Raw genomic sequence first — 15235 nt, forward strand, 5'->3', positions numbered from 1 at the left:
CTGTAATGAGGCTGTAACGAGCCTGTAATGAGGCTGTAATGAGTCTTTAATGAGACTGTAACAAACCTGTAACGAGCCTGTAATGCAGTTGTAATGAGCCTGTAATGAGGCTGTAACGAGCCTGTAATGACACTGTAACAAGCCAGTAATGAGGCTGTAATGAGCCTGTGATGAGACAGTAATGAGTTTGAAATGGGCTTGTAATGAGACTGTAATGAGGCTGCAATGAGCCTGTAAAGAGCCTGTAATGAGGCTGTAATGAGCCTGTAATGAGACTATTATGAGCCAGTACTGAGGCTGTATTGAGACTGTAATGAGACTGTAATGAGGCTGCAATGAGGCTGTAATGAGCCTGTAATGAGGGTGCAACAAGCCTATAATGAGACTGTAATGAGGCTGCAACAAGCCTGTAATGAGACTGTAATGAGGTTGGCAACAAGCCTGTATATAGGCTGTAACGAGCCTGTAATGAGCCTTTAATGAGGTTGTAACAAGCCTGTAATGAGGCTGCAACGAGCCTGTAATGAGGCTGTAATGAGTCTTTAGTGAGACTGTAATGAACTTGTAACAAGCCTGTAATGAGTTTGTAATGAGCCTGTAATGAGGCTGTAATTAGCCTCTAATGAGACTGTAACGAACCTGTAATGAGACTGTAACGAGCCTGTGATGAACAACAAATATTTAAATTTTCTGTGTTGATAACTTTTGAAGTACAAAAGTTATTACAAATCTGATTGCGGCAATTAATTCCTGAGACAATTCTGTTCTTCTTTGATATGCCACATGACCATCTTCCCATTGGAAAACCTTGCCCTTGAGCCAATATGGCAGCTTTCAAGATGAAGGCCATGTACAGGACACAGCCTAAATGTAGGCCCCTCCCTCACTGGGGTATTTAGGTCTGTCATTTTCCCCCTTTCCTTTCTGCAATAAAATGCTGAGACTTTGGACACTCTCTGTATATTATATATATATTTATTGTTATTCTCTGCTAATATCGGTGTTAAATGTGCAGGAAAATGTCTGATTTATATTTATTTGAGTGAAATGTTGTGAAAGAGTGTCCAGAGTGTGCTGTATTTTCCTGGATGTGTGACTGTGTCTTTTATGGACAGGACCCCAAATGAAGAAACTCTCTGAGCTCCAGACGTTAATCAACAGCCTGGGCTCTTCTCTCGGATCCGTTAACTCTCAGATACAGAGCAAACTGCAGAGCACAGGTCAGAGCTCCTCTCTTCACCACCAGGGGGACCCAGGGGCAACCTTTTGCTGCTCATCTGCTAAATTTACAGCAGAGAAAACGTTCTAATGTTGCATTCAAAGTGAAACGAAACTATTCATTGTTTTCAATTATGTACAGCAACACTGGATCGTATTTGTACCTTAAGATAACAGCTACAGAATCAGCTGCTACAAAATCTACAGTAATTAAATGTATAGTTTTTAGCTGCTGCTCTGATTCATTTCCGAGTCGTTTGAGAGAATCAGAATTACAAAAACAATTTGTTTCAAAAATATATAACGTTATATTTCAATATGTTTTAATGTTTTTATTTAACGTTTGTTTGTTGGTTTTTCTTCAGACGGTCAGTTCTCGGAGATGAAGAGTTTCCTGGACACTTTAAACTCCTCCGTGTCTGAGATTACAGTCAAACTCCAGGACACAGGTAAACAATCAGAGAGAGACCAACCTCCCAACTCCATCTGTGTCACTCTTTTTTGACAACGTAGGCTTTACTTTTATGCTGTGGATTACATAACTGTTTGGGTTTTGTATTATCACTACATTTTTCATGTTATTGTCTAATTACATGTGTATTACTTTAGTTTTATAACTGATCACAGTTATAGCTGTTGGTTCTGAATATTCAGGGTTTGTTTTTAATGCTTTTTGGGAACAGTCCTTCGTCACGACGCGAACCTCAGAGAAATAAAAGACTCTCTGACGGCTCTCAAGTCATCCCTGGTTTCGTTTGACTCTAAACAACAGAAATAAGCACTCACTCACTCACTCACTCACTCCCTCACTCATTCACTCAATCACACACTCACTCACCCAATCACTCACTCACTCACCCAATCACTCACTCACACATTAACCCAATCACTCTCTCATTCAACCAATCACTTATTCACTCATTCGCCCACTCACTCACTCATTCAACCACTCACTCACTCACTCACACATTCACTCATTCATCGACTCACTCGTTCATTCAACCATTCATTCACACACTCACTCTTTCACTTACTCACTCATTCACCCATTCATTCATTCATTCACCCACACACTCGTTCACACATACACTCAATCATGCACTCATACACTAACTCATTCACACACACAGCCATTCACACACTCACATATTCACCCACTCACTTATTCACACACTCACACATGCAGCTGCTCACCTGTGCACTCAGTTACCCACTCACTCATTCCCTCACTCACTCACTCACTCACTCACTCACTCACTCACTCAATCAATCACTCATTTACCCACTCATTCACTCACTCACTCACTTACTCATTTACTCACTCGTTCACTCACTCACTCATTCACTCACACACTCATGCAGCTGCTCACCTGTGAACTCAGTTACCCACTCACTCACTCACTCACTCACTCACTCACTGACTTACCCACTCACTCACTCACTCACTGACTTACCCACTCACTCAGTCACTCATTCACTCACTCACTCACTCACTCACTCACTCACTCACTCACTCACTCTGTTTATATCTCAAAAGGCATATCCTCTTCCCCTGTATGTGAAGTCTTTATTTGTGTCCTCAGAGGAGCGGGTGATGTCGGCGCTCAGTGAAATAAAAATGAAGGTGTCTGACAGTGATAAAACAGCAGGTATGATGCTAACGCTAACAGGGCTCTTCTTCACTTTACACTGACACCTACTGTCCTGGGTGTGTCAGGGATTCTGTACTGACCCCTACATTAAAAGTTTCTCTGGGAAACATCTGTAAACTGTAGATAAGCAGGACACAGTTGATTATAGATCAACAAACACTCACTACACTCTCTCTGTGGTAGCAGCCTCAAGGGAACATATACTGTACCTTTAATTAGGGAATATAATATTTCCTTATTCTAGATTTAACGGTAGATCTTAAAGTTGTGTTGATGTCGTATGCCCAGCTTCATCTACACTTCTATTCTCCAAATTTGTATAATGAAAGATTACAGAGATCCTGTGTGTGTAGGTGTGAGTGTGTGAGTGAATGTGGGCGTGTGTGTCGCCCTGTGAAGCAATGGTTTACTCATGGATGCATTGTACACACACACACACACACACACACACACACAGTTTCCTAATATCCTTGTGTATGAATGTATTATTGATCATGTTTTCCTTTTATCTCATGTCTCAGAGTCTCAGAACCGGACTCTGAGTGAGGTGCTGAAGCTGTCGACTTCTCTGCAGACTCTGTCCTCCAGACTCCAGAGTGCAGGTGAGGATGATGATGTGGATGAGGATGATGGTCTGTTGTTTATTTGGTTCGTGTGACTGTGAGGTCCTCTGCTGTTTCTCCTCAGACGAGCAGGTGAAGATATCTCTGGGAGAGGTGAAGGGGAAGCTGGAAGGCAGTAGTAAAACAGCAGGTGAGGAACCGAGTGGCATGTGTTTACTGTAATAAAGTTTTAAGACGCTCTGGAGATTTCTCCACACTTCACACACACTCTCCACCAACACAACTCTGTATAAAACACACTGAAGCTGAGGGACAGGAATGAAGGGGCTTCTACACTCTCTCCTGGTGTGGGGAACTTGTTAAAGACAGGGACAAGCAACACATTCTGGGTCAGAACCCCGTCGTTAAAGTACTGATCTGATCTGTCGCGCTCAGACTGAATATCAGAAATCTGTTTACACCAACTACATCTCCAAACAGCCACAGTCTGGGCTCCGTCACACTCTGTAAACATCCTGCCACTCACACAGTCATTCTGATAAAGTGTAATACACTACAGGAAGTGTAGGAGGTGCTAAAGCATGTTTTTTTTTTACTTTAAAACCTCTGTATAATGCTATGCAATGTTCCTACAACCCACACAGTCATTGTGACAGAGAGTAATACACTACAGAAGTCAGATTATTCATTCATTCATTATTAATCTGTTATTAATGTCTGTTTCCTTTTATTTCCTGTGTCTCAGAGTCTCAGGAAAAGATTCTGTCTGAGGTGTTGAAGCTGTCGTCTTCTCTGCAGTCTCTGTCCTCCAAACTCCAGAGCACAGGTGAGGATGATGACGATGATGGTTGTTGTTGTTGTTGTTGTTGTTGTCGTTGTGTGGTTCATTTATTTACTTTTATGTTGTGTCTCAGAAGAGAGAGTGATTTCTGCTCTGTCGGCACTGAAAGCTAAAGACGGGAGCAGCAGTGGAACAGCAGGTGACTAACTCCGTTGTTAAAGGAGCGGTCAGTCACTTTTACACAAAACCAGTGGAAAATAATGTTTGTAAAAGTGATAATTTATCATTGTTACACATTTTCTAAAAGGTATAACTGACGTGGAGAAGAATTAAATTTCTTTACACTTCCCCACAAAAGGGCGCTCTGTTTAATACAGGTTTAAACTGAATTTATACTTCTGCAATGAAACCTACACCGTGGCCTGATGCGCCCCTCTCCAGAAATGTAACTCCGCGTGCCGTGGGCGCAGACCGCAGCCTGTGATTGGTCAGGAGTGGGAGAGAGGTTGTTGAAGTTGAACTGAAGAAGAACAGGAAAATGAGCTCCTCTCCTCCACACACAGAGACACAGACAGCAGCACAATCACAGACAGAGACCTCCTCAGACACGGGTGGACATCAGGGACCAATCAAAATGTAGAACACAGGAAAAATACAGATGTCTCCAGGAAAAAATTAACTAAACGAGAAGCAGGAAAAACGTGCCGCTTTGTATTAGCTACTTTCCTGGCGCCTCGTGTAAACTCTACTCCATCCCAAACAGTGCCCTCCTCCCATAGTGCACTTTAAAGCTTTACAAATATAACTCTACTACACCACTGCTTTATTTACTACAGAGTGTAGAGGAAGATGTTTGAGATTCAGTGGTGAGGAGGTGTAACTGCAGACACCAGCACAGAAGAATAAACGCTCTGCATCCAGTCAAAGTGAAGTAAAAACCAGGTTTAGGGCAGATTCTCAGGTTGCTCCAGGCCACTAGGGGTCAGTGTAATGGTTGTTTCATAACATGAATAAGAGTAATTTATTTGAGTTGTTAGATATTGATAGCTTCTCGCTAATGTGCTCTGTAAGTGCTGCACTGTTTAAAGTGGAGCGGCAAATGATTCTCTTTATGTTTTATAAATAAATACAGTGTTTCACACACACAGTTTCTCATTGGTTTAATTCTGACTGCTCTCTGCTGTGCAGCTGTTTCCAGCTGTAAACCCGGATGGACTCCGTTTGGATCCAAATGTTTTTTATTCTCCAAAGACGAACTGAACTGGCACCAGGCTCGAGACTACTGCAAATCCCAGAATGCTTTGCTGCTCAAATTGGAAACTGCTGATGAATGGGTGAAGAATACAGACACACACACACACACACACACACACACACACACACACACACATTCATTGTGGGGATTTACCCTCACCTTCAGTAATGCCAGGATCACACTACACTATACTCTTAAAACTGATGGTTCTACAAGGGTTATTTAGTAAAGGAAATGGTTCTATACAGAACTCTGAACACTTGAAGAACCGTGTGTGTGATTAAAGGGTTCTCTGCATCATGAAGTTGTTCTTCAGACTGATAGAGAAATTGCTGTAGATGGTTCTCTATAGCAGCAACCAGGGTTCCTCTTGTCACAAGCTTGACATCATAACAGTGGAGGTGCACTGTTGGTGCCTCATAGAACCGGTGCTAGAAACATTTTCTTTAATAAAAAACCCTGACAGAACCTTCATATTTAAGAATGTATTTCAGCACATTTTCACCTGATTGTGTCGTATCCGACGATGTTTTCTTGACAACGACAAATACACATCTGCACATCTGTAAACACGGAGAAGAGCGAGAGGGTGTCAGGATCGCGGAGTCTGACGGAGGCGGACGCACAAGCTAAAACACAATGTTTATTTAAACAAAATATAACTAAACAGACAGACTTGGGTAATGTAAAGACAACAACAGAAAATGAAGGTGGAGGGAAACAGACAGAAGGAAGAGCAAACAACACGACGAAGGTGAAAAAAAATTAAGGACCAAGGAAACAAACAGAAGGAAACCAGAAGGACTTCAACAGAAAGGCAACACACAGGGAGCTAATAGAGACAGACAAAAGGAGCTAAACAGATAAGACTTAAATGGACAGACTAAACCTAAACACAGAGAGCTAAAGCAAACATGACAGATAGACTTAATAACATGACATAGGAAACGACAGAGACAGACAGACTGGACTGAGTAACATGACACTGCAACAGTAGAACAGAAACAACATGACCTGGGAACTTAAACGAATGACCGACAAACATACAGAGACAAAGGGACTTATATACACACAAGGACACCTGAGACTGATAACGAGGGGGCAGGACTACAAATGAGACACGGAAGAGGAGGAGGAACAAAGGCGGGACATGGGCGGAGACATGGACAATAACAAACAGAGCCATGTGCTAAGAGAGCACGTGGCAGGGAAAACAGACATGACAGGACAAGGGCGTGACAGAAGGAGGCTCTGCTGCAGCTATCAGTGGAACAACCAAACTGAGGAAACGCTCTGGACGTGTTACACATTACCTCAGGTTCTCTTTGTAGGACACAGTCCACACCATCCTCTCCATAACTGTCCACTATTGCTTCTTCTTTTCAGAACAAATCCCCAGCATCAGTTTCTGACCGACGACCTCTGAACTCACGCAACGACGCGAACAGAGAATAATCTGTGAGAAACCTGTACAGTCCCCAGTCTCCCACCTGAGACATGGCACTAGTTTATAGCTCTGACACAATAAACGTCCTGAAAGACAGAAGCATGGTGTGATGTGACCCTGGGATTACACTAACCCTGACCCTTACACTAACCCTGACCCTTTCAGAAACCACCTCAGCGCCTCAGAGATCACCTCTGTGTTTCTGTCTGATAAAAACAGTCAAATATTTGTGAATTAATTATGAATAATGGTGTAAGTCCGAGTTAACACATTAAGATGCTGGAGTGTGTGAAGTGTATCAGCCCAGTTCTGTGTTAACCCTCTCCTCTCTGGCTCTGCTGTGTTCTCCAGATGTTTGTGATTAGGAAAATTCCAGAATATTTCTGGGTCGGACTCACAGATGAAAACACGGGGCAGTGGCGGTGGGCCGATGAGACGCCTTATGTCATGAACTCAGAGTAAGAGACTTTACAACTCACACTGCACTCACACTACCTTCACTTTCCTGGTGTTCCAGCCTGACCCTCTCAGTGAGGACCGTCCACATTAAATGTGCAATCAACAATTTTCCATCATCGAACATTAGCCAACATTATTCATTAAAGTCGGTTTTCTGCTTTTTAATTTCTCTATTCCAGTGTTTCTTAAACTTTTTAAACCAAGTACCAGCCGTTATCAAACCAAAACCTCCAAGTAACACCTTGTGAGTAAGACCTTCTGAGTCTCACCACAGAAACATGTGGCCCCTGTTTCCTCCTCTGCTCCAGGGCGTAAAGCAAAGTCTGGCTTGAAATTTTTCATGTTTTTGATGCTTTTTTAAAATTTATTTTCATACTTTAAACAAAATAATTCTAAAATATTTATAAAAAATTATAGAGTGAATACAAATAACTATAGACATAAACAGTGTCAGGCTATGTAAACAAGATAGGCACTCGCAGGTTTTTAGCAGGAACAGTTTTACTTCACAGAAGTTATAGTACAAAACACACTGTAAGAAGAGAGCAGTCACAACCAAAAGGGGAAATCTAGAGAATTGTAATGCACAGGCCGAGGTCAAAAACTCAAAGTATCAAACACTAGCAGTCCAAATCCAAAAGACAGGGTCAAGAGAAACGAAAGAGTGGGTCATACAAGGGTTGACTTTCACAATCAAGATACGCTCAGTATGTAACAGAAGGGTTAGCAATACTTCGCAAATGACAAATGCCAAAGCCTGGGTTAATATACTAACTGAATAATTATGTCCAGATAAATAACAGCTGTGACTCAAAACTCAGGTAACCCGGAGCACACCAAAGAGTTCTCATTGGCTGATGGAGTCATGTGACTATCCGCTGAACCATGGGAACTGAAGTCCCCAGAGTAAGTCACAGACTCAAGTGGCAATGCGGGATGAAGTGAGGGAGGAAGCGAGGCGTCCACAGAGACAGCTGTGACAAACAGATGGTTCTAAACACAATTATACATTTATGAGAACATTTAAAATTTAGGGGAAATAAGTTTTTATTAAAAAATAAAAACGAGAAGAGATCATTTTAATATCAGTTATGCATTTAATCGGCCCCGGGTGAAAACAGCGTGGCACCGGAAGCAGGTCACAGCGGCTCTCTGTGCTTGTAGCAGTAGGTGAAGGAGGTAGAGCGCTGTGTTAAATAGTGTTTTAGGACTCTAATGATGCGAAGAACGTCTGCGTTGTTTCTGTCGATTTTACTCTGAATTTAGCCCTTCAGGTCTCCAGAGTATTTCTCAGGATTGATCGTTTTTTTTTCATTTCTGCTTTGCCTTTTTTGTAACAAAGTCCAAACTGCTCACGTCTGCCTCTAGCCTTTGCTTACGTTTAGTAATCAACTGAAACTGGGCTTTTTACATAGATTTCTCATATAAAACCGGGTGGTCACGCTCTCTGCTGACGTACCACCTCTTGTTGCTTCACGTGCCACCAGTGGTAGGTGTACCACAGCTTGAGAATCCTCTATTTTATTCTCCACAGAGTGGGTCTCCAACATGGGACAGATGTTATTGTTGGAACTCCATTGTGATGCAATGGCAACACAGCTCCAGTGTAAAGGAGTTAACAGCGCCCCCTGGCTCTGCATGTTCATGTCCTCATGTTCAGAGCTGAGACTACAGCGAGTAACGAGAAACAGAGCAAAAAGACGAGGTGAAAAAGTTTGACTATCGCTAATACGCAAAAAACAATGTGGTTCAAACTGTCTGCACACGCAGCACAGTGCCCCCCAGAGCCCCACACTGACCCTTCAACCATAGGCTTTTAACAGACTCCCCCCAGTTCCTCACCTCTCCTCTGTATGCTTTAGGACGCTCTCACAGCGGCGCCCCCTGGGGGTCTGATTTTAGAGAGTGTGTAGATCACTGTACACACACAGCACTGAGCATAAGTCAGAGACCACACAGTGTTTATTTACTGTCCTCTAAATACGTTCAGAACATGCTCCACACTCAGACACAGAGAGTGTTTCTGATATAAACTGCTGTAAAACATGTTGTTATTAAAGAAACGGATCTCTCTCTCGTTTCAGTGCGGCCCCTGATCACAGAGATGACGCCCCCTGGAGTTTATCCACTATATTAACTGTAGATGTTAAAGTTGTGTTGATGTCATTCACCCCATTTCATTTCCAGAACTTTTATTGTGTTCTTTTATTCTCCACAGTTGTATAATGAAAGATTACAGAGATCCCCCTCTCCTTCTGGAGAAGAGAATATAATGAAACTTTAGGGAACACAACTGGACTCTAACACCACTTCTGTACCTTTAAAGATACACTACACTGTTTGTAGCTTTATGTAGCAGTAATGTTCCTGTAGAGTACCTTTAATCTGAGAGTGTAGATGTTCTACAGACTTGTCATTTATCTTTTGCTTTATTTGGAGGGTGTGGCGTATAGCTGTAAACACTGAGGAGAGATTCTGTGGCTTGTCCAATGCTATCGCTCTTAAAAACCATGGTTCTGCAAGGGTTCTTTATTAAAGGAAATTGTTCTCTATAGAATCCTGAACAACTGAAGAGCCTTTTGCACGATGGAGAATGTGCTATAGCTTGTTCTACACAGCACGTTTTAGAAAAGGGTTCTATACAGCACCAAAAATGGTTCCGTTATGACGTCAAGCTTGTTACAACTGAAGAACCTTTTTTGAAGCCTTAAAGAACACTTTTCTAATAGGTGCTGTGTAGAAACATCTTGAACAAGGCACTGAACCCACAACTGCTCGCTGGGCACAAGGGATATCTGCCCCCTGCCCTGGGTGTGTGTTCACAGCCCCTTGTGCACTATTGTGTGTGTGTGTGTGTGTGTGTGTGTTCACTGCCACAGATGGTTAAATGTTGAAGACACATTTAGTTGTACTTTGTACAATGACAAATAAATGCACATTTACATTTTATTTATTGTTGTTTACGGTGCTGCTCTTTTTCTGAGAGTGATTCTGTGGGAAGTTTCTGACTGATTTATGAAGGTATTATTATTATTGTTTATTTTAGGCGGTGGTCGCCTGGGCAACCTGACGACTGGATGGATCATGGTCTTGGAGAAGAGGGAGAGGACTGCGCAAATTTATCACCCACTGGGCTACTGAACGATAGTCACTGCTCTGAATTAATGAAGTACATCTGTAAAACCTAACCCCCCCTGAGCTCAGAGCGCACTGATGTCTAGGGTTAGTGACGCTGTACTTTTTATAAACAAAAACAAAAAGTTCTTCTGATGAAACTGTTCTAAAGACATTAAAGCCACAGCTCACTTTTCTGTTCTGTTCATTCATTCCTTCATTTGATTGTTATATTGTTGTTTGGTGCTTTATTTCTGACAGATTCCAACGACTCGTTTACAAACACTAAATAAAACAATCTAAAAGAAAACTGTGCAGTGGGGTCTTTCAGTGTGTGATGATAATTATAATAATGATTATATTCTAATGACATATTATTACAGAGTAAGCAGTAATAACTATCTGTTTATTTGACTTAAATCATATTATTGCTACTAACAACACCCTCAGTACGTTACATACAACGTCTTGTTTTATTACAGCTTTTGACACTTATAATGCTAATACTTATACTGTTATAAATGATAATAACATTGTTATTACTGTTATTATTACTAGTGCTACAAATGGAAACATTTAACTGTAATTGACACTTGAGTAATTCTCTGCTCATGTTTTAATTTTTAAGAAAATGTAAATACATATTTAACCCTCAGATGAACCAGGCCAGGGTTTGATCCTAAAGATAAAAACTGCACGAAACACTTTGTAAACTTGGTAGTGGATATGATGAATGTGTATTAATTTCTAATAAGAAATTTTGACTTTCTGAAGATGTGATTTTAAATACCCAAGCTTTTGCTAGTTTTCAGAGACATCTCTAACCAAGATTGTAAGGTGAGATAAACCTCCAGAGCAGGCCCTTAAAAACCCCTCCAAAGACCCTTTTTTATGACTTAAGGACCCCCAGGGTCAAGAAAAGAATGCAGAGAGACACAGAGACTCAATCTTGATTGAAACCCACAATGCCCTCTTTAAAGGACACCTTTTTAAAGACTGTTAACTCTAAAAGACTCAAACATCCCAAAGTTCTTACATGGAAAACAAGTTGTATATGGGCACAACTGTTTGAAATTAACCCCGTTTGACAATCAAAATAGGTGGAATTAATTTACATGTGTTTAAAGTCATTTTTGTTTATGTGAATTTATGTAGAACCAAGGTAGTCACATACTATGTGTTTAGTTGGTTAATAATTATAAAGAAACATGGTTATTTTTTTTCTTAATGATATTACTTTGTGTTAACACATAATCTTTTATATTGCAAAGTATTCACTCAGGCATGGTCAAGTCTTTGTCCTGTCAAGTGTCATAAATTCTATGTGATGCCACTCCCAAGGTACAGGAAACAGCCAATCAGGAGCAAGAAAAGCTCCAATTCTCCCTCATTGAGGACGAATCAGGTATTCGGGGCAGGTTTTCTAAACTCTGGTTAAAAACCTGTGGCGCCAAATGACACAAGCTATTTCCAGCTTTTGAGCTTTGTAAGGTTTTTCGAGCTTTTTGGGCTTCTGCCCCTTTTTCTCCGATGTTCGACTCTTCACTTCAAGGATCCAGACACTTGGGGCGTTGTCTCTTTTAGCTTTTTCAAGCTAAAAGAGTAAAATGACCTGAGTTTTGCAAATGACTCTGCAGGCGTCAGACTCATGGCTTTCTTAAACAGTCTTGGACCTTTAAAGCGTGGTCCAGATAGAAACTACAGATTAAGAAAAGCTATAGTTTAACGCTAGCGAAATTTCAGTGCCACACCCAGAGCATGAAGGAAACCTTAGACCTCTGACCCTCCAAACGACGACAACGCCACGAAGAGGACTGCTGCACGCACTCTCAGAATGACCTTCTGAGATGCGGAAACCTGCACAGGAGAGACCTGCATGGACGTGCCTCTCTCTCTCTCTCACAAGGCGGCAGGTCAGCGACGACGAAGAATCCCCACAGAGACCTTCAGAACACCACCAGCTCCGACGGCTGCGTCTGAAAGCCTCGGGAGAAAAGGAACGCCCGCGGTTGCAACCTACAAGGCAATTCCGCGTCTGCAATTCTCCAGGAAGTCGTGCCGGAAGGCACCATTAGCGGCATGCTCCCTGTCGATCTCCGGATACGTAAGGTCACATGGTCTCATGTCTCTCATGGCTCATGGGTTGGTACTGAAGGTTTGCTGGGATAAACAATAACCTTTCTTAGAACTTAGGACAATAATTATCATAGAGAAATTCCCTCATATATTATTCTTCCTGTTCCCTCATGTATCGCTGTAATCCATTTCATTATATGAAAGTCTAATTAATATTCATTATTTGATATTACAATTAATAAACCAGTTGTGTGATAAAACCAATCCTTGGTTATTTGTTTGTGTGTGCACCTTTCTTGTATGGGATTATAAGGTAAGGACACTAAATATTAGTTAATGGCTCCCAAACATGGAGCTTAGCAAAATGAATTAAATAATTAATTATTAATAAAATAATAATTAATTATCATTGACTCCGCTATGTAGTGCAAATGCCACCGTGCATACTACTTCCACTACAACCTCCTCTACTGTGCATTGTGGGTAAAAAAGGAGAAGAGGGTTTTGCCTCAGCAGATTTCAGCAGTGAACAGTGGGTTTATATTTTAATAACCGTTTATTTTTCAAATGTAAACTTTTTAAAGTAGAATTATTACACATTTAAAAAAAAAAACATGCTTGTGTAATTACATGGTTATTATATAGTTACTTAATTTCAAACTAGTTTAATGATTTCTGCACCAACTTTCTTTGTCTTTCTATGTGTAAACATTAATTATATTATTCTTATTATTAACATCAGTTTATAAGGTGGAGTTACTTACATTAAAAACAACAGTGTTTGTAATTATAGTAAATGATTGATATGCGTTCATTTTTATTGATTATTAATACAGAGTAATACCAGTTGTCTTTGTTATTAATCAGTTTTAACTTGTGTTAATGTTATTACACAAACTGTTACGAAGACTCTTTATAATAGACTTTAAACATGTAATTGCGCAATAATACAGCTTTATAAACATGACTATCACTCCACAAACGCACTACACCTTACAACCATGTAATACAGCATGAATAATGTGAGAACTCAGAGCTTAGCATCTGGTTGTGTGACTGTTATTAAAATGTAACTACACTGTTATTACAGATGCTTAATCACTGAAATCTCGCTGTGGAAACATGAGCGTACATCTTCTCTGTTGTCACCAATATCTTCCACTCTGAGTGGAAGTTAATCTCCGTAAAAATCTTGACACTCTGTGGTTTGGTTTCACTCTTATCTCTCGCTCTGATTTGCTGTGAGACGCGAAGAGAGACAGATATAAAACTGTGATGTTTGAAACATACTTCTGTTTAAACTAGATGCGTCAAACCATTATCATGATTAAAGGCACCATACGTGATTCTGGAGAGCTACGGTTCTCACAGTAAACCCCCCCTCTCCACACACACTGTGGAACAATGCTATACAAGTGTTCTTTATTAAAGAAAATGGTTCTCAAGCTTGACATCATTAAAAAGAATCCTTTCTGGTGCCGTATAGATCCCTTCTCTAAAAGGTTCTGTATATAACCATCTACAGCACAGTCTCCATCAATCTGAAGAACCCCTTCACAGTGTAAAGAACCATTTAATCATGTGAAAGGTTCCTCAAGTGTTCAGCCATATGCTTTACTGCAGAACCCTGGTGAAAGCTTCATTTTTAAGTGTGTGCTGTAACTGAAATAAGTCTGTGTTACCCCCAGCATCCTCATCTCTGTTCACAAGAGAGAGAGAGAGAGAGAGAGAGAGAGAGAGAGAGAGAGAGAGAGAGAGAGAGAGAGAGAGAGAGAGAGAGAGAGAGAGAGAGAGAGAGAGAGAGACTTAGTTTGTTCTCCATTTACGGAGCCAGGGCTGTGTACAGACAGTGAAGCTCCAGCACAAACAGAGCAGAGAGCAGCAAGTGATGAGGAGACATCCCCTGAATGTTATTAAAAGTGAATTGGACTCAGATTGTGAATGTCTCCTTTAATGGAACCACTTCTGTTTAACAGCAGATCGTTTTGTTCCAGAGACAAGAGCCACACACTTAGAATCATTATGGTCTGTCTCTCAGGAACACTGACATACACAGTGTGTGTGTGTGTGTGTGTGTGTGTGTGTGTGATGTGTGTGACATGTGTGTGTGTATGTGCGCATGTGTGTGCGTGTGTATGTGTGTGTGTGTGTGTGTGTGTGTGTGTGTTTGATGTGTGTATGTATGTGTGTGCGTGTGTGTGTGTGTGTGCGTGTGTGTGATGTGTGTGTGTGTGTGTGTATGTCCACATGTGTGTGTGTGTGTATTTGCGTGTGTGGTTCTGATGTGTGTATGTATGTGTGTGCCTGTGTGCGTGTGTGTATGTGTGTACGTGTGTGCGATGTGTGTGTGTGCATATATGTGTTTGTGTGTGTGTGTGTGTGTGTGTGTGTGTGTGTGTGTGTGTGTGTGTGTGTGTGTGTGTGTGTGTGCGCGCGTGTGTGTTTTGCAGGATGAAGCAATCTGAGGGGGTGAAGACTGAGGATGTTTATCAGACTCTCCAACATCCTCCAACAGTGAAGAGCATACACTGTACCCAGGGTTAGAGCACACACCCTACACACAGTTATCTAGAACATACACAGTTACATGGAATCTGCACTCTGCTTATAGCATATCTGCATATAAAATCCTACAAACTTATCTAGAACACATGCCGTACACATTGTTTG

At 41.2% G+C, this 15235-nt stretch overlaps 1 protein-coding gene across 1 annotated transcript in view; it reads left to right on the plus strand.

The window, feature by feature from the left end:
- LOC136676038 (C-type lectin domain family 10 member A-like) overlaps window positions 1–10768 on the plus strand; it is a 13200-nt gene extending 2432 nt beyond the window's left edge. Inside the window, exons 5-14 of the mRNA XM_066652894.1 lie at window positions 1116–1220; window positions 1584–1667; window positions 2802–2867; window positions 3392–3472; window positions 3558–3623; window positions 4179–4259; window positions 4348–4413; window positions 5403–5548; window positions 7268–7374; window positions 10422–10768. Coding sequence (XP_066508991.1) covers window positions 1116–1220; window positions 1584–1667; window positions 2802–2867; window positions 3392–3472; window positions 3558–3623; window positions 4179–4259; window positions 4348–4413; window positions 5403–5548; window positions 7268–7374; window positions 10422–10563 — 944 coding nt within the window. The 3' untranslated portion in view covers window positions 10564–10768. The remainder of the gene's footprint in view (window positions 1–1115; window positions 1221–1583; window positions 1668–2801; window positions 2868–3391; window positions 3473–3557; window positions 3624–4178; window positions 4260–4347; window positions 4414–5402; window positions 5549–7267; window positions 7375–10421) is intronic.
- Window positions 10769–15235: the final 4467 nt, after the last annotated feature.

This window comes from Hoplias malabaricus, chromosome 2 (assembly GCF_029633855.1).
Source record: "Hoplias malabaricus isolate fHopMal1 chromosome 2, fHopMal1.hap1, whole genome shotgun sequence".
Lineage (NCBI taxonomy): Eukaryota > Metazoa > Chordata > Actinopteri > Characiformes > Erythrinidae > Hoplias > Hoplias malabaricus.